The sequence below is a fragment of the Macaca mulatta genome, chromosome 5, assembly GCF_049350105.2.
Source record: "Macaca mulatta isolate MMU2019108-1 chromosome 5, T2T-MMU8v2.0, whole genome shotgun sequence".
In the NCBI taxonomy this organism is placed as follows: Eukaryota; Metazoa; Chordata; class Mammalia; order Primates; family Cercopithecidae; genus Macaca; species Macaca mulatta.
In genome coordinates, this window is record NC_133410.1 from 115,651,101 (window position 1) to 115,671,652 (window position 20,552).

Genomic DNA, 20,552 nt, shown 5'->3' on the forward strand with positions numbered 1-20,552 from the left:
CCTGTTGAATTGATCCCTTTACCATTATGTAATGGCCTTCTTTGTCTCTTTTGATCTTTGATGGTTTAAAGTCTGTTTTATCAGAGACTAGGATTGCAACCCCTCCTTTTTTTTGTTCTCCATTTGCTTGGTAGATCTTCCTCCATCCCTTTATTTTGAGCCTATGTATGTCTCTGCATGTGAGATGGGTCTCCTAAATACAGCAGACTGATGGGTCTTGACTCTTTATCCAGTTTGCCAGTCTGTGTCTTTTAATTGGAGCATTTAGTCCATTTACATTTAAGGTTAATATTGTTACATGTGAACTTGATCCTGCCATTATGATATTAACTGGTTATTTTGCTCGTTAGTTGATGCAGTTTCTTCCTAGCCTCGATGGTCTTTACATTTTGGCATGTTTTTGCAATGGCTGGTGCCAATTGTTCCTTTCCATGTTTAGTGCTTCCTTCAGGGTCTCTTGTAAGGCAGGCCTGGTGGGTGACAAAATCTCTAAGCATTTGCTTATCTGTAAAGGATTTTATTTCTCCTTCACTTATGAAACTTAGTTTGGCTGGATATGAAATTCTGGGTTGAAAATTCTTTTCTTTAAGAATGTTGAATATTGGCCCCCACTCTCTTCTGGCTTGGAGAGTTTCTGCCGAGAGATCTGCTGTTAGTCTGATGGGCTTCCCTTTGTGGGTAACCCGACCTTTCTCTCTGGCTGCCCTTAAGATTTTTTCCTTCATTTCAACTTTGGTGAATCTGGCAATTATGTGTCTTGGAGTTGCTCTTCTCGAGGAGCATCTTTGTGGCGTTCTCTGTATTTCCTGAATTTGAATGTTGGCCTGCCCTACTAGGTTGGGGAAGTTTCTCCTGGATGATATCCTGAAGAGTGTTTTCTAACTTGGTTCCGTTTTCCCCCTCACTTTCAGGCACCCCAATCAGACGTAGATTTGGTCTTTTTACATAATCCCATACTTCTTGCAGGCTTTGTTCATTTCTTTTTCTTCTTTTTTCTTTAGATTTCTCTTCTCGCTTCATTTCATTCATTTGATCCTCAATCGCAGATACTCTTTCTTCCAGTTGATCGAGTCGGTTACTGAAGCTTGTGCATTTGTCACTTATTTCTCGTGTCATGGTTTTCATCTCTGTCTGTTTGTTTATGGCCTTCTCTGCATTAATTATTCTGGATATCAATTCTTCCACTCTTTTTTCAAGATTTTTAGTTTCTTTGCGCTGGGTACGTAATTCCTCCTTTAGCTCTGAGAAGTTTGATGGACTGAAGCCGCCTTCTCTCATCTCGTCAAAGTCATTCTCCGTCCAGCTTTGATCCGTTGCTGGCGATGAGCTGCGTTCCTTTGGAGGGGGAGATGCGCTCTGACTTTTTGAATTTCCAGCTTTTCTGCCCTGCTTTTTCCCCATCTTTGTGGTTTTATCTGCCTCTGGTCTTTGATGATGGTGACGTACTGATGCGGTTTTGGTGTGGGTGTCCTTTCTGTTTGTTAGTTTTCCTTCTAACAGTCAGGACCCTCAGCTGTAAGTCTGTTGGAGATTGCTTGAGGTCCACTCCAGACCCTGTCTGCCTGGGTGTCAGCAGCAGAGGCTGCAGAAGATAGAATATTTCTGAACAGCGAGTGTACCTGTCTGATTCTTGCTTTGGAAGCTTCCTCTCAGGGGTGTACTCCACCGTGTGAGGTGTGGGGTGTTGGTTCGCCCCTAGTGGAGGATGTCTCCCAGTTAGGCTACTCAGGGGTCAGGGACCCCCTTGAGCAGGCAGTCTGTCCGTTCTCAGATCTCAACCTCCGTGTTGGGAGATCTACCACTCTCTTCAAAGCTGTCAGACAGAGTCGCTTGCGTCTGCAGAGGTTTCTGGGTTTTTTGTTGTTGTTGTTGTTGTTGTTTAGCTGTGCCCTGTCCCCAGAGGTGGAGTCTACAGAGACTGGCAGGCCTCTGAGCTGCTGTGAGCTCCACCCAGTTCGATCTTCCCAGGGCTTTGTTTACCTACTTAAGCCTCAGCAATGGCGGGCTCCCCTCCCCCAGCCTCGTTGCTGCCTTGAGGTTAGATCGCAGACTGCTGTGCTAGCAATGAGGAAGGCTCTGTGGGCGTGGGACCCTCCCAGTCAGGTGTGGGATATAATCTCCTGGTGTGCCCGTTTGCTTAAAGCGCAGTATTGGGGTGGGAGTTACCCGATTTTCAGGTGTTGTGTGTCTCAGTTCCCCTGGCTAGGAAAAGGGATTCCCTTCCCCCTTGTGCTTCCCAGGCGAGGCGATGCCTCGCCCTGCTTCAGCTCTGGCTGGTCAGTCTGCAACAGCTGACCAGCACTGATTGTCCGGCACTCCCCAGTGAGATGAACCCAGTACCTCAGTTGATAATGCAGAAATCACCTGTCTTCTGTGTCGCTCGTGCTGGGAGCTGGAGACTGGAGCTGTTCCTATTCGGCCATCTTGCTCCGCCCCTCGCTACATACATTTCTTAATACGTGTATAGCCCCCATCATCCTTTCTCTTCCAATAATAAGTTCATAGAAAGAAGTCATCAACTTAACTTCTCTTGATGCTGATGACAATTTTTTTTTTTCAACTAAGAAAATATCTAGGCTTACTCACTTCCAAAGTCATTGTTTATTTAATTATTATTATTATTATTTTTGGAGACAGAGTCTTGCTCTGTTGCCCAGGCTGGAGTGCAGTGGCGTGATCCCGGCTTACTGCAAGCTCTGCCTCCTGGGTTCATGCCATTCTCCTGCCTTGGCCTCTTGAGCAGCTGGGACTACATGCGTGTGCCACCATAATCGGCTAATTTTTTTTTTTTTTTTTGGTATTTTTAGTAGATATGGGGCTTTACTGTGTTAGCCAGGATGGTCTCGATCTCCTGACCTCATGATTCGCCCGCCTCAGCCTCCCACAGTGCTGGGATTACAGGCGTGAGCAACCTCGCCCAGCCTATTTAACTTTTAACTACAGTTAAAAGTATATTGCATATAGCAAAGATGTAATGGAATATAAGCAAAGCAAACCAATCGCGTGAATAAGTACAGGGTAATAGTTTAAAATTTAAATCCCAATTATGGATTCACTTCACTGAATAGTCTAGTAGGTCCCATTGAATGACCTGGTATTTCTACCTGCCTACAGTAACAGTTAAAATAACAGCAATGATAAAGATAACCATATCACAACTACTACTTTAAGTATAGCCCTTTAATAGGTCTATCAACCTTTTGTAATACACAGATTTTTAAGTCACAAACTTTGTGACTAAATTAAAGACTACATCTGGATAAATGGATGAAAATTCAACCCTTGGCTTTACAATTGTAACAACAAAATGTAAAAGGAATACAACTTAAGATGAAGTTCCTCTTGAAAAGATCTGATATTAACTGGGGTATCTAAATCTTAGACATAATAAATTTTTATATAAATCATATGAGGTATATGCCTCACAGCAATGACTTTGAAACAGCAAAATAAAACTTTTTTTCCTGACCTCTTTTCTAAAGAAAATGAACTTTGTTTTAGGGGCAGCAAGTAGAATTGAAATCTAATAGAAAATCTTTTCTGCATTTGAAATAATATTTTTAGAGTATGTGTCTTTTGTTTATTTGCTGGTTAGCTTGTCTGAAAGGAGGCCCCCAAAAAGATTTGTGCACATCCTAACCCCTGGCACTCTGAATGTTACGTTACTTGGAAAAAGGGTGTTTTCATTTGAGAAAATCATCCTGGATTATCCAGGTAGGCTCAAAATCCAATGTTGAGTGTTCTTATAAAAGGGAGACACAGAGATGAGAAGACACACAGAGGAGAAGATGATGTGAAGACAGGGGCAAAGATTGAAGTGATGTGGCCACAAGCCAAAGAAGCCAAGGAATGCCAACAGGCACCAGAAACTGGAAAAGGAAAAGAAGAATTTTTACTGAAAGCCTCCAACGAGGGTGTGGCCCTGCAAACACAGTAAGTTTTCTGAATTCTGGCCTCCAGAGCTGAGAGAGAATAAGCTTCTGTTATTTTAAGCTATCTAATTTGTTGCAGTAGCCACAGAAAACTAATAAAATGTTCCAACTTTCTATCACATGTTTGGTCTTTCGAAATAGCCCCCATCCTGAAGCTAGAGGCTTTCAAGTGTCACCTCATCAGAATACTCAGTTATGGCTTAAAGGAGCCATCATGAATAACAAGACAATCCTATTACTCAGGAAATTCCAAGGGTTTTTGAAGCTCTGGGCCAGGAACTTGGGGCAAAGAACAATACATTCTTGATTGTATTATATTAGGGAAACGCAAACAAAAACTACAGTGAGATACTACTTCATACCCACTAGGATGTCTATAATCAAAAGATGAAAAATAACTAATGTTGGCAAGGATGTCAGGTAAATGGAATCTTTGTGCATTGCTGGTGATATAAAAAGTGGGAGGGCTATTTTTGGAAACAGTTTGTCAAAAAGGTAAACATAGAATTACCATTTGACCTAGAAATTCCATTCATATATATATATGAACTAAAAACAGGTATTCAATCAAATACATATGAATGTTCATGGCAAAATTAGTCATAACAGCCAAAAGGTAGAAACAATCCAAATGTCCATCAACCCATAAATGAATAAACAAACTATGGTACAGACATGCAGTAGAAAATTAGTAATAAAAACAAATGAAATATTAATACATGCTATAACGGATGAACTTAAAAACTTTATGCTAAGTGAAAGAAGCTGAGCACAAAAAATCACATATTGTATAATCCCATTTATATGAAAAGGTCAGGGTAGGTAAATTCATAGAGGCAGAAAGTGGATTAGTGGTTTCCAGGGGTGGGAAGAGAGAATGGGAGGGACGGCTCATTCTCTTTTGGAGTGATGAAAATGTTCTGGAATTAGATAATGGTGACGGCTGTACAATCTTGTGAAGTGTCTCTTTAAGAGCCACTGAATTTTCCATTTCATAACCATGAATTTTTAACAGGTGAATTACATCTCAATTTTAAGAATTCAAAATCAGCTGAGCATGGTAGCACAGGCCTGTAATCTCAGTGCTTTGGCAGGTCAAGGTGAGAGGATCACTTGAGCCCAGGAATTCAAAACAAGCCTGGGCAACATAGCAAGAGCTCATCTCTATCAAAAAGTTTTAAAGGAGGTGGGTGTGGTGGTATGTGCCTGTAGTGCCAGCTACTTGGGAGGGTGAGGCAGGATTGCTTGAACCCAGGAGGCAGAGGTTGCAGTGAGCTGAGATCGTGCCACTGCACTCCATCCTGGGCAACAGTGAGACTCTGTCTCCAAAAAAAAAAAAAGTTCATTAAACGAAATGGTAAACAATACATAATTAAATGCAAAAGAATTTTTTCTTCATTTCTCAAGGTCTTCAAAGAAACTTTAATGCCAAAAATAGTACAGATATATGGTGAAATTTATAATATATGCAAAAGTAAATATAAAATGTATAACAAAACTATCCAAAAGATGAGAGGAGTAAACAGAAGTATGTCATTATAAGATTCCTATTTTATATGTGAATGGGTATAATTAACTCATAAAACACTATGATAAATTTTAAGGATGCATAATGTAAACTCTATTGCAATGATCCAAAACACAAAATACAGCTAAGAAGCAAAGAAGATAAAAGACAAAATAAAATGAAACAACAAAAAAAACCTCCGAGTCTCTTGTAGCCTAACCCCAAACGCTTATTTAGTTGTAATCCTTCTACCCTCACACTTTATTATTTATTAACTCAGTAGTTTCTGCTCTTCAGAGAATTCCCAATAGGAAATTAGACTAGTTAATTTAATGGATATAGACCTTTTCTGTACCTTTTATGGATATAGACAATACCAAAAAATAAAATTCAAAATGTTCCTTTGAAGTCAGGGCAACTCCTAATTACTAATCTCCTACCTGAGTCAGTTTACTGAAGTTTCCTCACTAGCTGAAGGAATTGATTGAATACAGAAAATATAGTGAGTAAACGAACCCTGTAACAATTCATCACTGAGGTTATACACAGATGATTTTTAAAAATGTTTTTAATTTTAATTTTTGTGCATATACAGTAGATATAAATATTTATGGGGTATATATTTTGATAAAGGCATACAATGTGTAATAATCATATCAGGATAAATGAGGTATCCATCACCTCAAGCATTTATCCTTTATTTGTATTAGAAACAATCCAATTATACTATATCAGTAATTTTAAGGTGTACAATAAATTATTGTTGACCATAGTCACAATGCTGTGCTATTAAATACCAGATCTTATTCATTCTAATTATGTTTTTGTACTGACTGACCATCCCTATTTCATCTCCATAGCCCCACTACCCTTTCCAGCCTCTGGTAACCATCCTCTCTATCTCCATGAGTTCCAATAAATAGGTGAGAACATGTGAAGTTTGTCTTTCCGTCCCTGGCATATATCATTTAACAAAATGACCTTCAGTTCATTCTATGTGGCTGCAAATGACAATATCTAATTCTTTCTTACAACTGAACAGTACTCCATTGTGTATATGTACCATATTTTCTTTACCCATTCATCTGTTAATGGACAGTTAGGTTGCTTCCAAATCTTGGCTATTGTGAACAGTGCTGCAACAAATATGACAGTGAAGATATCTTTTTGATATACTGATTTCCTTTCTTTTGGGTATATACCCAGCAGTTGGGCTGTTGGATCATAAGGTAGCCTTATTTTTAGTTTTGTTGAAGAACTTCTAAACTGCTCTCCATAGTTATACAAATTTACATTCCACCAATAGTGTAAAAGGTTTCCTTTTCCCCACACCCTTGCCAACATTTATTCTTGTCTCTCTTTTGGATTAAAGCCATTTTAACTGGAGTGAAATGATATCTCAATGCAGTTTTGATTTGCATTTCTCTGATGATAAATGATGTTCAGCCCCTTTTCATAAGCCTGTGTGCCATGTGTATGTCTTCTTGTGAGAAATGTCTACTCAAATCTTTTGCCCATTTTTATTGGAATTATTAGAATTTTTTCCTATAAAGTTATTTGAGCTTCTCATATAATGTAGTTATTAGCCCCTTGTCAGACAGTTTACAAATATTTATTCCCAATTTGTGAGTGTCTCTTCCCTTTTTTTATTGTTTCCTTTGCTATGCAGAAGCTTTTTAACTTGATGTGATGCCATTTGTTCACTTCTGTTTTGATTGTCTATGCTTGTGGGGTATTACACAAGAAATCTTTGCCCAGACCAATGTCCTGGTAGAGAGTTTTCACCAGTGTCTTCTTGCAGTAGTTTCATAGCTTGAAGTCAGATTTAAGCCTTTAATCCACTTTGATTTGAATTTTTGTTTATGTTGAGAGAGAGGTCTAGTTTCATTCTTCTGCATATAGAAATCCAGTTCTCACAGCACCATTTACTGAAAAGACTTCCCTGTCCTCAATTTACGTTCTTGATGCCTTTGGCAAAAATGAATTCATTGTAAATGTAAGGGTGTGTTTCTGGTTTCTATATTGTGTTCCATCAGTATATGTGTCTGTTTTTATGCAAATACCATGCTGTTTTCGTTGCTCTGTAGCATAATTTGAAGTCAGGAAATTTGAATCCTCCAGTTTTATTCTTTTTGCTCATGATAGCTGTTGTTATTCTGGATCTTTTTGGTTCCATATAAGTTTTAGGATTGTTTTTTCTATTTCTGTAAAGAATGCAACTGGTATTTTGATAGAGAATGCATTAATTTGTAGATTGCTTTGGATAGTATGAACATTTTAACAGTACTGATTATTCCAATCCATAAACATGAAATATATTTCCATTTTTGTATCCTCTTTATTTCATCAGTGTTTTATAGTTTTCATTGTAGTGATCTTTCACCTCATGATTAAGATAATTCCTAAGTATTTACTTGTAGCTATTGTAAATGGAATTATTTTCTTGATTTCTTCTTCAGCTTGTTTGCTGTTGGCATATAGAAATGTAACTGATTTTTATCTTTTGATTTTGTATCATGTAACTTCACTGAATTCATTTATCAGTTCTAATCTTTTTTTTTTTTTTTTTTTTTTTTTTGGTGTAGTCTTTAGTTTTCTCCAAATATAAGATCATATTACCTGTCAATAAGGATAATTCAACTTCTTCCTTTCCAGTTCGCACGCCCTTGATTTCTTTCTCTTATCTAATAGTTCTACCTAGGACTTCTAGTACTATGTTGAATAACAGTTGTGAAAGTGGGTATCCTTGCCATGTTCCAGATCTTAGCAAAAAGGCTTTCAGTTTTTCCCCATTCAGTATAAGCTATTAATAGCTGTGGGTCTGTCATATATGGCTATTATTATGTTGCTTCTATCTCTAGTTTGTTAAGGGTTTTTTACAATGAAGGGATATAGAATTTTATCAAAGACTTTTTCAGCATGAACTGAAATGATCATATGGTTTTTGTCCTTCATTCTGTTGATACTATGCATCATGTTAATTGATTTGCATATGTTGAACCATCCTTGCATCCCTGGGATAAATCCCACTTGATCATCATGAATGATCTTTCTAATGTATTGCTTGCTAGTATTCTGTGTGGGAGTTTTGCATCAATGATTATCAGGGATATTGGCCTGTAGTTTTCTTTCTTTGATTTGTCTTTTTCTGGTTTGGGTATCAGGGTAATACTGGACTCACAGACTGAGCTTGGAAGTATTCTTTCCTCCTCTATTTTTCAGAACAGTTTGAGTACAATTGGCACTAATTTTTCTTGAAAAGTTTGGTGGAATTCAGCAGTAAAGTCCTCTGGCCCCGGGCATTTCTTCCGGCCCTGGGCATTTCTTTGCTGGGAGACTTTTTATTACAGCTTCCATCTCATTACTTGTTATAGGTCTGTTCAGGTTTTGGATTTTTTCATGGTTCAATCTTGGTAGGTTGCATGTGTCTAGCAATTTATCAGTTTCTCCTAGATTTTCCAATTTATTGGCATAGAGTTGTTCATAGAAGCCTCTAATGATCTTTTGAATTTCTGTGGTTTCAGTTGTGATGTGTCCTTTCTCATTTCGGATTTTATTATTTAGATCTTCTCTTTTTTGTCTTACTCTAGCTAAAGGTTTTTAAATTTTATCTTTTTTTAAAAAAACAAACTTTTCATTTCACTTTTCTTTTGTATTATTTCATTTGTTTCTATTTCATTTATTTTTACTCTGATCTTTATTATTTTTTTCTTCTACTAACTTTGGGATTGGTTTGCTCTTGCTTTTCTAGTTTTTGAATAAGCATCATCATATTCTTTGATTTTTTTAACTTTTTTGATGTAGATGATTATGGCTGTAAACTTCCCTTTTAATACTGCTTTGGCTATATTCTACAGGTTTTGGTATACTGTGTTTCCATTATCCATTCCATTATTGTTTCAAGAAATTTTTCAGTTTCCTTCTTCATTTCCTTATTGACCCCCTGGATTAGTCTGTTCTCACATTGCTACAAATACCAAGACTGGGTAATTTATAAAGAAAAGAAGTTAGATTGATTCACAATTCTGCATGGCTGGAAAGGCCTCAGGAAACATACAATCATGGCAGAGGGAACCTCTTCACAGGGCAGTAGCAGAGAGAACGCTTTGAAAACAGAGAGAAACACATGACAAGAAACATAGATGGCCTCTAGGAGCTGACAGCATCTCTCAGTCACAGTAATCAAGAAAATAGATCTCTCAGTCCTAAAATTAATTGTGAGGAGCTAAATTCTGCCAACAACCTGAATCAGCTTAGGAAAGAATTCTTTCCCAGAGCCACAAGAAAAGAAATTGAGAGTTCATTCCCTTTAACCATATAATTTTATTTTCTTTTTTAAATATTTATTTATTTATTTATTTATTTATTTATTATACTTTAAATTTTAGGGTACATGTGCACAACATGCAGGTTTGTTACATATGTATACCTGTGCCATGTTGGTGTGCTGCACCCATCAACTCGTCAGCACCCATCACCCAACAGACACATGAAAAAATGCTCATCATCACTGGCCATCAAAGAAATGCAAATCAAAACCACAATGAGATACCATCTCACACTAGTTAGAATGGCAATCATTAAAAAGTCAGGAAACAACAGGTGCTGGAGAGGATGTGGAGAAATAGGAACACTTTTACACTGTTGGTGGGATTGTAAACTAGTTCAACCATTGTGGAAAACAGTATGGCGATTTCTCAAGGATCTAGAACTAGAAGTACCATATGACCCAGCCATCCCATTACTGGGTGTATACCCAAAGGTTTTATAAATCATGCTGCTATAAAGACACACGCACACGTATGTTCATTGAGGCACTATTTACAATAGCAAAGACTTGGAATCAACCCAGATGTCCATCAGTGACAGACTGGATTAAGAAAATGTGGCACATGTACACCATGGAATACTATGCAGCCATAAAAAAGGATGAGTTTGTGTCCTTTGTAGGGACATGGATGCAGCTGGAAACCATCATTCTCAGCAAACTATCGCAAGAACAGAAAACCAAACACCACATGTTCTCACTCATAGGTGGAAAATGAACAATGAGATCACTTGGACTCGGGAAGGGGAACATCACACACCAGGGCCTATTATGGGGAGGGGGGAGGGGGGAGGGATTGCATTGGGAGTTATACCTGATGTAAATGACGAGTATAATTTATTTTCAAAAAACATTTCTAGGAATATCATAAAGAAATTCATATTTGTATCACACTTTCACCAAAATTCATTTGTTTGAGAAATAAAATTGTAGCGCATGATTAAAAGAACGATAATAGGGAAACACTCAAACTGCATGACTAACCTAAAAATATAATTAATTCATTCAATAGTCCATTTGACACACATTTACTAAATGGAAATTTTTATACTTACAATTTTAGGAGACACACAATATGTATGTCAAAAACGTTAATTAGAGAAGATAAACAATTCCTTCCTTAATTCTGTAATTGTGGGCAAACAATTACAAGCCTGAAAGGGGGAAAGATGTCTTACTACTAGAGGGTTACAATGTAAGACAGGCATTTGGAGGAGGAAAATATAATTTTTGCTTTGGTTGAGAAGAAGAGTATGAAGGGAAACTGTAAGATGTATTACTTGAAGAAGAAGTGTTGTACATTGTGCTAAAGATTGGAGATAACAGCGTTGGGCAAAAAGACAGTTCAGTTTTTATGGTATATTTCAAAATGTTGGCATTCGCTCTCCTCAACTCAGTGTATATTAGGAATAATGAAAAGTAATTGCACAATTTAGGCACACTGGAAATAATAAGAAAGTTAGAGAGTAATATTTAGAGAAGCAGTAGTAGTAATTAGAGTTATTTAATTAGAGAGTTAGACTGAAGTCAGATCCTATGCTAATAAGATGCCTTTTCCTCGGCGGGGAGGGGAAAGGAAATGGAGAACCTCCAAGTGTTTTTGAACACAGAATGGACTGATCTTCAAAAATATTAATATAGCAGAAAAAGTGGGGGGACTGAAGTATGGCTAAAGCCAAGAAGACCAATTAGAACATCACAATGCAATAGTCAAGCTGTTAGTGAAGATTTAAACTAAAGAATGTATAGGACCGGGATATGTGAGAACTATTGCCAAGACTGTATTAACAACACTTGGCAATTAGTAAGATAAAAGGTACAAGAGAGGCAGAAAGCAAAAGTCTGTTGCAAGATAACAAGCCTAAATATAGAGCATCTTTCGGTATTATTTTCCTTCTTCGAACAAAACATGTAAAACAAGAAGAGAAATATAGATCAGTTATATAAATCTCTAATTCACAGGACTTCACTACCATAATTTCAAATGCATTTTGAAACTAGGGTCCTTAAAAGTAAAAAGATATGAAAGCCTCAACATCCATCATCAGTTTATATTATAAAATAAGAATATCTAATATCTATTTCTGATTACTACAACCTGTAGCTCATTATTCAACTCTGGACCACATTCCAGAATGTGTCCAAATTCTTTTGAGTATCTCATTCAGTGAGTAGGCAATGTTTTACTAGGGGAAAATAAAACTTACTAATTTGAGTAAGTCAGATCATGTTTTCCATCAGGCTAGTAAACAGCTGCAGACATAGTCTGCTTCCCATCAAAATCTTCATGTATAACCTCTGCAATACTAATGGTATTCTGGTAAATTTTCAAAACCATAACCCTAAAAATGTGACAAACTACATTTTGTTAAAGGAATATGGCTCTACTGCCCACCCTGCATTCACTTGTAAATTTAACACAATGTGGAAACTACTACAAGTACCAAAACTCTGCTGAATATCTGTCCATGAGCTACATTTGCTGATACTTTTATAGGTTAAGCAAAAGTACACGCTCTGAATAATTCTAACGCAAAAGAGAAATACTTTCCACACAGCACCTAGACTTAAAAGAAAAACAATTTCCTCATGCCTGCTTTGATAGCAGTGATAAAAGTATATTTGTTTTTTAAATATTCTCTGGAAAGCATTTCAAAGAGGAGTTGAGATCTAAATTTCTCCACTTCTTAAGTCTCTTGAATCTGGCTTTAGGGTAGCATTAGGTAGATAAACAGGCACTAAATGTGAGATGACTTCAAACAAATCTAAATGCTATACTTTTTTCTTGAAACCTAATCACTACAGAAGTTTAATTTTATAATTCTATGTTTTCAAAAAATAATTGTGATCATTTAACATGAACTGAAGAGAAATGTTGGCAAGAATGAACTCTGGCACAGATAACATAAAAGCCACTGGAAAGACAGCAGCTGTCTCAAAATTAATTCCTTATATTAAAGCCTGAATGGATTCTAAAGAAAATGTTGAATATTTTTCTCCTTTAAGGTTAGCCAACTAGCCACACAAAAAACATTACTCTATAAAATACTAACCTGGTAACACCTCATAACACAAACTTACGTTCTGCTTTTATAATATAAATTCTCAAAAGGGTTTTACGGCCATTAATACTAAGAAAGAATGCTTGATTTTCTAGTGAGATCTGCAGCTTCAAGACAGGCTTAAGTTGTAGTAGCAAATTACTACTATGACATTTTAGTATAATATTGTTTAGCTCAATATTAAATCAGTCATGAAAAAAAGTCAGCAAATTGACACAGACTCTTCTCTAAGTTCCTAGTTTTCATTCCCCTAATCCCTGTCCCACCAAAGATTTAAAATTTTTATCAAATATTTAAAATGTTCTTCAAAATATATATCAAGTAAGATATATGCCTTGAATGATGCTTACGTTTAGAAAATCAACTGCAAATTATGACCAAACAACTGGCAGCTTATGGTTTTGCAACAGTTATAGACAGAGGAATAAGTAAAAATCACAAATGTCAAATTGCAAACCCATCTAAATAGGTTTCCTGTTTACATCAGCCCTTCTTGCAGGTGCAGGTGCTTACTTTTGGAAGTAAAGGAAAGAACTAATTTATAAACCTTAAGAACATCTTCTCACTTTCATAAACAGGTCACAGAATTAATTAAAATTGCAGCACAGCAACTCTACACATATTCCTGCACTGTTATTGGAGACTAATGTAATCCAAATATGTGCAAAAGTCAAATAGTTCTCAGCAAAACTAATTTAGATGGATGGACCAGATAACAACTTGGAACTGAACCTAAAAGAATCATTCCTACTAAAAGGCAGTAAGTATTGAACGTTATATTCCAAAATGTACAAAGAAAATACTGACTTTTAGTCTATTACCAGAATAATTTAAAAATAGTACTTTATTTACACAAATGCTTAAATACATCTCACTGGAAAAAATGGAAAGACCTATTAAGGCTACTATATGTTCTATTTAAAATAAATATAGAAAATGTAAATGGCATAAAAGATCATATAAATTTTACATTTAATCCTACTTGTGTTCACATACATCCTCAAAGAATGTGCTTCCATCTATAGTATTTTATCCTCATGAAGACAAATGCAAAAGCACTGAAGAAACTACTGATGTTCATTGCTACAAGATTTGCCATCTTTCAAAGAAAGATAAAAAATGGTAAGCACAGAAATGCAGAACTTTTCATGAGCTAATGATTTAATCACACTGGCAAAGCAATATTGATTGTATCCTTATATAATACAATTCAGAGTTCAACAACATTTTTAAAAAGGCTGGGGGGTGGTGGCTCATGCCTGTGCCTGTAATCCCAACATCTGGGAGGCTAAGGCAAGAGGATTACTTGGGTTCAAGACCAGCCTAGGCAACATAATGAAACCCCTGTCTATACAAAAAATAAAAAAACAGCCAGGTATGGTGATGCACACCTGTGATCCTAGCTACTAGGGTGGTTGAGGTGGAAGGATCACTTGAGTCCAGGAGGTCAAGGCTGCAGTAAGCAGTCATCGCACTACTGCACTCCAGCAGCCTGGGTGACAGAGCGAGAACCTGTCTCAAAAAAAAAAAGGTGGGGCAGTGGGGTGGAATGGAGTTGAGGTAAAACAATGAAAATGGAAATTTATCTTTTGAATCACCAACTTCTTTCGCCTCAGTTCCTTTACCAAGTAAAAGAAGGACCATATACAGGCAAAGGGAGAAATGTGGAGATAAGAGACTACCATCCTAATGACCAGAGGACTGCTCTCATTGTGGTTTATGGGGTCCTCTGGAACTTCGGTGTGTTCCAGAACTTTTAGGAGCACAAGACCATGGATAACATCAATTTTCAGGATGTACAGCAATTCTGATGATAGCCATGTCCATAAAGACCCTATTTGACCTGTGGGACTTCTGGATATTCCCTTAATACTCTACCCCCTATTCTTAGTGTATACTCCTTCCTTTTTTCTACCCCAAATACTTTAAACAAATATGAACAATTTTAAGAACTCTAGCTATTTTTCAGTTAGCATTAATATTGATTTAGCATGTCACTCCTGTTTTGTAGGAGTGTTTTCTCAAAAGTACTTGTATGGTTTCTAAGACATTTGTGGTAGCCAGGCTCCATGATGGCCCCCAATGAGCCATGACTCATGAAATTCACATGTGCATTCTTGAGTAATCCTCTCCAACACAGAAAACAGTTAATGGCTGACCTGTGTAAGCTAATAGGATATTGCATTGCAGGAATAACAGTGTGTGTTTGTTAACACTAGGTCACCAAAGGAACTGTAGCTTCCACCTTGTTTTCTTTCCTTAGATTGTTCACTCTGAGATTGTTCACTTCTGAGAGAAGTCAACTACCATGCTTGGAGCATTTCAAGAGGCCTGTGGAAAGGCCTTCAATGTAGAAAAGAATTAAGCCTCTTGTCAACAACTAGCACCTTCTTTATAAGTAAACCATCTTAGAAACAGATCACTCAACTCCAGTAAAGCTTTTATAACAAACGACTGTAGGTCCAGCTGTTATCTTGACTGAAACCTTGTGAGACCTTGAGTTAGAACCATCTAGTTATGTTATTCCTACGTCCTGACCCAAAAAAATTATATGAGATAATAAATTTTTACTGTTGTTTTAAGCCACAAAGTGTTGAGGTAACTTGTTAAGCAATAACTAATTCATACTATTTCTTCTAAAAACCAAAAAATACAAAAAAGTCAGTGGCTCAAACATCTTCATTAACAATACAATACTGTTTTTCTATGAGGGATTGAGAACTCAAGCCAAGTGAATAACTCAACAACCTTTAAAAAAAAAAAAAATTAAGGTCTGTAATCCCAGAACTTTGGGAGGCCAAGGTGGGAGGACTGCCTGAGCTCAGGAGTTCGCGACCAGCCTGGGCAACACAGTGAAACCCTGTCTGTACTAAAATACAAAAAATCAGCTGGGTGTGGTGGTGTATGTCTGTAGTCCCAGCTACACAGTACGCTGAGGCAGGAGAATCGCTTGAACCTGGGAGGCAGGGCTTGCAGTGAGCTGAGATCGCACCACCGCACTCCAGCCAGGGCAGCAACGCAAGACTCTGTCTCAAAAAAAAAAAATTAAATTAAATTAACATATAATTTACATAGGTAAAATGCATACATTTTCAGTACATATTTCATTTAGTTATGACACACATACACCATATAAGTAACATCTGATCAAGATATAAAAATTTTCATCCCCTTAAAAAGTTCCCTCAAGGCCATTTTGAACCAGTTCTTGAATTACCCCTTACTCTCTAACAGAATAAAGCACTGTTTTTCTATCGCTGTAGATAAATACTGATAATCTTCTATGTCTGGCTTCTTTAGCTCAGCATAATATTTATAAGGTTAATCCACATATTGTATGTACCAGTAGCTCTTTCTTTTTCATTGTTGATTAACATACAGGTTGAGCATCCCTAATCTGAAAATCTGCAATCCAAAATGTTCCAAAATCCAACACTTTTTGAGTAACAATGTGACACCACAAGTGGAAAATTCCACACATAAGTATTCAGTGCAAACTTTGCTTCATGCACAAAATTATTTAAAATAATACCTAAAATTACACTCAAGCTATGTGTATAAGCTATCATTTAAACATAAATGAAGTTCGTGTTTACACTTCAGTCCCATCTACAACACAGCTCACTATGTAAATGCAAATACTCCAAAATCTGGGGAAAACAAATCCCAAATCCGAAACACCTCTGGTCCCGGATATTATGGATAAAGAATTCTCAACCTGTACCATGTTTATGCATTCTCTTGTCGATGGACATTTGAGTTCTACCCAATTTAGAGCTATAATGAAGAATGTTTCTGGGAACATTCTTATGCAAATCTTTTTGCATAGGTGGACATGTATTTTTCTGTTCTCTTGGATAAACACCTAGACAGAGCTGGGACTAGAGTGAGGTAAATAAAGTACTATAGTACAAAACTTAAGGAGGCCTTATGCCTAGGACTGGAATTGCTGGATCATAAAATAGATGTTTCTATAATAATTTAACCTTTTTTATAGCACTGAAGTTTTAAATGTAGACTTGCCATAGGTTCTTCTGTCAAGAAATCTACCATTTAAATAAAGAGCAATAGTAGGCTAAGATATTAGTCTACTAAAATATAACAAATTACATTTATAAAGACAATTGATCAGCCAGGCATGGTGGCTCACGCCTGTAATACCTGCACTTTGGGAGGCTGAGGCGGGCAGATCATGAAGTCAGGAGTTTGAGACCAGCCTGGCCAATATGGTGAAACCCCGTCTCTACTAAAAATGCAAAAATTACCCGGGTATGATGGGGCATGCCGGTAGTCCTAGCTGCTCGGGAGGCTGAGGCAGAAGAATCACTTGAACCCGGGAGGCGGAGGTTGCAGTGAGCTGAGATTGTGCCACTGCACACCAGCCTGGGTGACAGAGCAAGACTCTGTCTCAAAAAAAAAAAAAAAAAAAAAGAAAGAAAAAAAAAAGACAATTGATCAATGTATTATCAGATATGATGCATACTAAATAAAACATTAAGTTGAGAATAACTTGTTTCACAATGATCTCTTGATCAGTAAAACTCCTTATTCTACAGATAAGGAAAATGACTAAGAGACTTGTCCAAGGTTGACTAACTAGTAAGGGCATATTGCATCATACACATTGCATTGTAAATGCATATTTTCATCTTACATGTTGCATTGTAAATCTTTACACAAATTTAACCCAGCCTCAACTAAAATATTTTTTCTTACCTACAGTTGTGGGCATAATTGGTTTTCAATTTTAACATCAACTACCTTTAAAGAAAATTGCTTTTTAGCAGCAGGGGCCTGAAGTTAAAGTGTAAATTTGAACTAGTGAGCAATGAATAATATATTTATTTATTTATTTAGAGATGGAGTTTCATTCTGTTGCCCAGGCTGGAATGCAGTGGTGCGATCTTGGCTCACTGCAAGCTCCGCCTCCCGGGTTCACGTAATTCTCCTGCCTCAGCCTCCTGAGTAGCTGGGACTACAGGTGCCAGCCACCACACCTGGTTAATTTTTTGTATTTTTAGTAGAGACAAGGTTTCACCGTGTTAATCAGGATGGTCTCGATCTCCTGACCTCATGATCCACTAGCCTGGCCTCCCAAAGTGCTGGGATCACAGGTGTGAGCCACCGCACTTGGCCAAGGGCATGTACTTTAATGAGGGTGATAATTTTAATCATATCCTGCAAAACATTATTAAGTTCAGGTGACATTTTTCAGCTAGCCGGCATTTCTCTATGGATGACACAGTGCATAGACTCACATTTAGAAGCAACCTTTTTGACCTGTGAAGTGAAACTAGAAAGCCGTCCAGTCATGGCAGCCACTATATCTGTGCATATACTGACGTAAAGTGACCAATTCAGTTTTTCTGATATTTAATCATTCAAAGACTTGAATAGTTCTGTAGCTGTGGTGTTTGTTGACAACAAAAGTGCACATAACATATCCTCATGCATATCCTCCTGAAAAATATATTGCACAAAAGCAAGCATTGTTGCATTGTTGTCAACATCGGTCAACTCATCAACCTGGATTGTGTACCATGGTGACTCATTAATTCTAGCAATTGTGCCTCAGTATTCTCTGTTATTTCATCAGTTTGTCTAGTTATGGTGCTAGCTGAAAGAGGAACACGTGCTACCTTTTGAACGGCATCCTCTCCTAAAAGGTCATGACAGATGTCCTTAGCAGCAGGCAGTATCAAATCTTCACCGATAGTAAAGGGCTTCTTAGCTATGTGGTTAGTCGCTAAGAATGATGCTCTTAGTGTCAACACATTTGATGAAGTAGTGGCTTTCAATAGTTACTTCTATTCTTTATGTTCATGTTTTTTTCTTTTGAAAAACTCCAAAGACTTGTCTTTTAATACAGGCTGCTTCGTCTTCATGTGGCAAAGCAGTTTTGAAGGTTTTATGGCTTCATTGGATAGCTGGTCGCCACATATACAAAGCAGACTTGGAGAATGTGAATCACCTGTTGCAATGAACCTATAATTTAAGTAGGACTGTTGGTATTTTCTTTTAAATGAAGCTTCTTTTTGTTGGCAGTCTTAGAGTCTTCTGCTGTTTCATCATTGAGTCTTTCCCCCTTTTTAAAGAAGGTCTCCAGTGATGTTTAGTTTTTACTCATTGTGACTGGGGTTAGCTTGTAGGCTTATCAAAACTGTGACTGAGACAAGTGTGCCGTGCAGGAAGGAGGTGCAGATAGAAGTGATAAATAAAATAATGGGCAGGCCATGTGCAGACTGAAATAAATGTTGCATTTTGACTTAAAGCCTACCACCAGATGCAGCTGTACAACTGAAGTACATCAACTCACTTGCCACTCTAAAGCCTGCCACCAGATACAGCTTAACTGTCACTTGCTTCTCACTGACAGGGTTTTGATTAGTCCGCAAGTAATTGATTTATTATGGTCTCTGTGCAATCAAACCTCTGTATTAATGTTAATCTGTATTTGCAGCCACTCCCCAGCACTAGCTTCACTGCCTCTGCTCCACCTTAGATGATCAGGCATTAGATTCTCATAAGGAGCCCACAACCCTGATCATTCACATGCATGGTTCACAGTAGGGTTCGTGCTCCTATGAATATCAGTGCTGCTGCTCAGCTGACAGGAGGCAGAGAGCTCAGGTGGTAATGCAGCGATGGGGAGCAACTGTAAACCCAGATGGAGCTTTGCTGGCTTGCCTGCTGCTCACCTCTTGCTGTGTAGTCCTAGGTACAGGGCCTAGGACTAGTCTGTGGTCTGGGGTTTGAGAACCCCTGATGTACACTATAGCCTTACATCCTTCTTTAGAAAAGTCTAATATGACTATAGGTAAGAATAACTTTTATATGTATTTAGAAATAGTTTAACCTTATTTAATAAATGTGTTTTTATAGTTATAATTTTTATAATGTCACCAATCTTTGATTTTTATTTAAAAGAATATATTATTCCGGCCGGGTGCGGTGGCTCATGCCTGTAATCCCAACATTTTGGGAGGCCGAGGCGGGTGGATCACGAGGTCAGGAGATCGAGACCATCCTGGCGAACACGGTGAAACCCTGTCTCTACTAAAAATACAAAAAAATTAGCCAGGCGTGGTGGTGGGTGCCTGTAGTCCCAGCTACTCGGGCGACAGAGCAAGACTCAGTCTCAAAAAAAAAAAAAAAAAAGTGCATGCCCTGAACTCACATCTGTTCACGCAGCTCTGTAAGGAGATGGACACAGAGTACACACGTCTTCTCTTAAACACAGAAGTTGATGGCTTTCTAAAGGTGAATCGCTGGCCAGAGTTTTGAGTTATGAGAGCTGCTCCAGATATTTCTTTTAGAAAAATAGTCACCACTGGCAGCACATTTCAGTGACAAAGAATGGGTCAAAAAGCTTGCCTCCTTGTGTGATATATTCAACCTGCTCAACAAACTCAATCTGTCACTTCAGGAGAGAACAACTGTGTTCAAGTCCACAGATAAAGTGGCCGCATTTAAAGCTAAACTGGAATTATGGGGGTGGTGAGTGAACACTGGGATTTCTGACATGTTTCAAACATTAGCAGAGATTTTGAAAGAGGTTGAGCCACGGCCTTCTTTCTCCCAACTGGTGCAGGATCACTTATCTCAGCTTTCAAAAGAGTTTAAACATTACTTCCCAACCACAAAGGACCCTTGAACTGGGAAGGAATAGATCCGCAAGCCATTTGTGAATAAGCCAGGTGAATTGACTTCATCTGTGCTAGAAG

General features: G+C 37.6%; 1 protein-coding gene across 12 annotated transcripts in view; it reads right to left on the bottom strand.

Annotated features, from left to right (window-relative positions):
• Positions 1-20,552, bottom strand: part of TBCK (TBC1 domain containing kinase) — a 235,999-nt gene that overhangs the window by 196,670 nt on the left and 18,777 nt on the right. For 4 of the 12 annotated variants that reach the window (XM_078002045.1, XM_078002046.1, XM_078002051.1 and 1 more), the window contains exon 4: positions 17,094-17,231. The exons of the other annotated variants lie outside the window; for them this stretch is intronic. In XM_078002045.1, the coding sequence (XP_077858171.1) occupies positions 17,094-17,231 (138 nt within the window). The remainder of the gene's footprint in view (positions 1-17,093; positions 17,232-20,552) is intronic. 12 annotated transcript variants of the gene reach the window in all.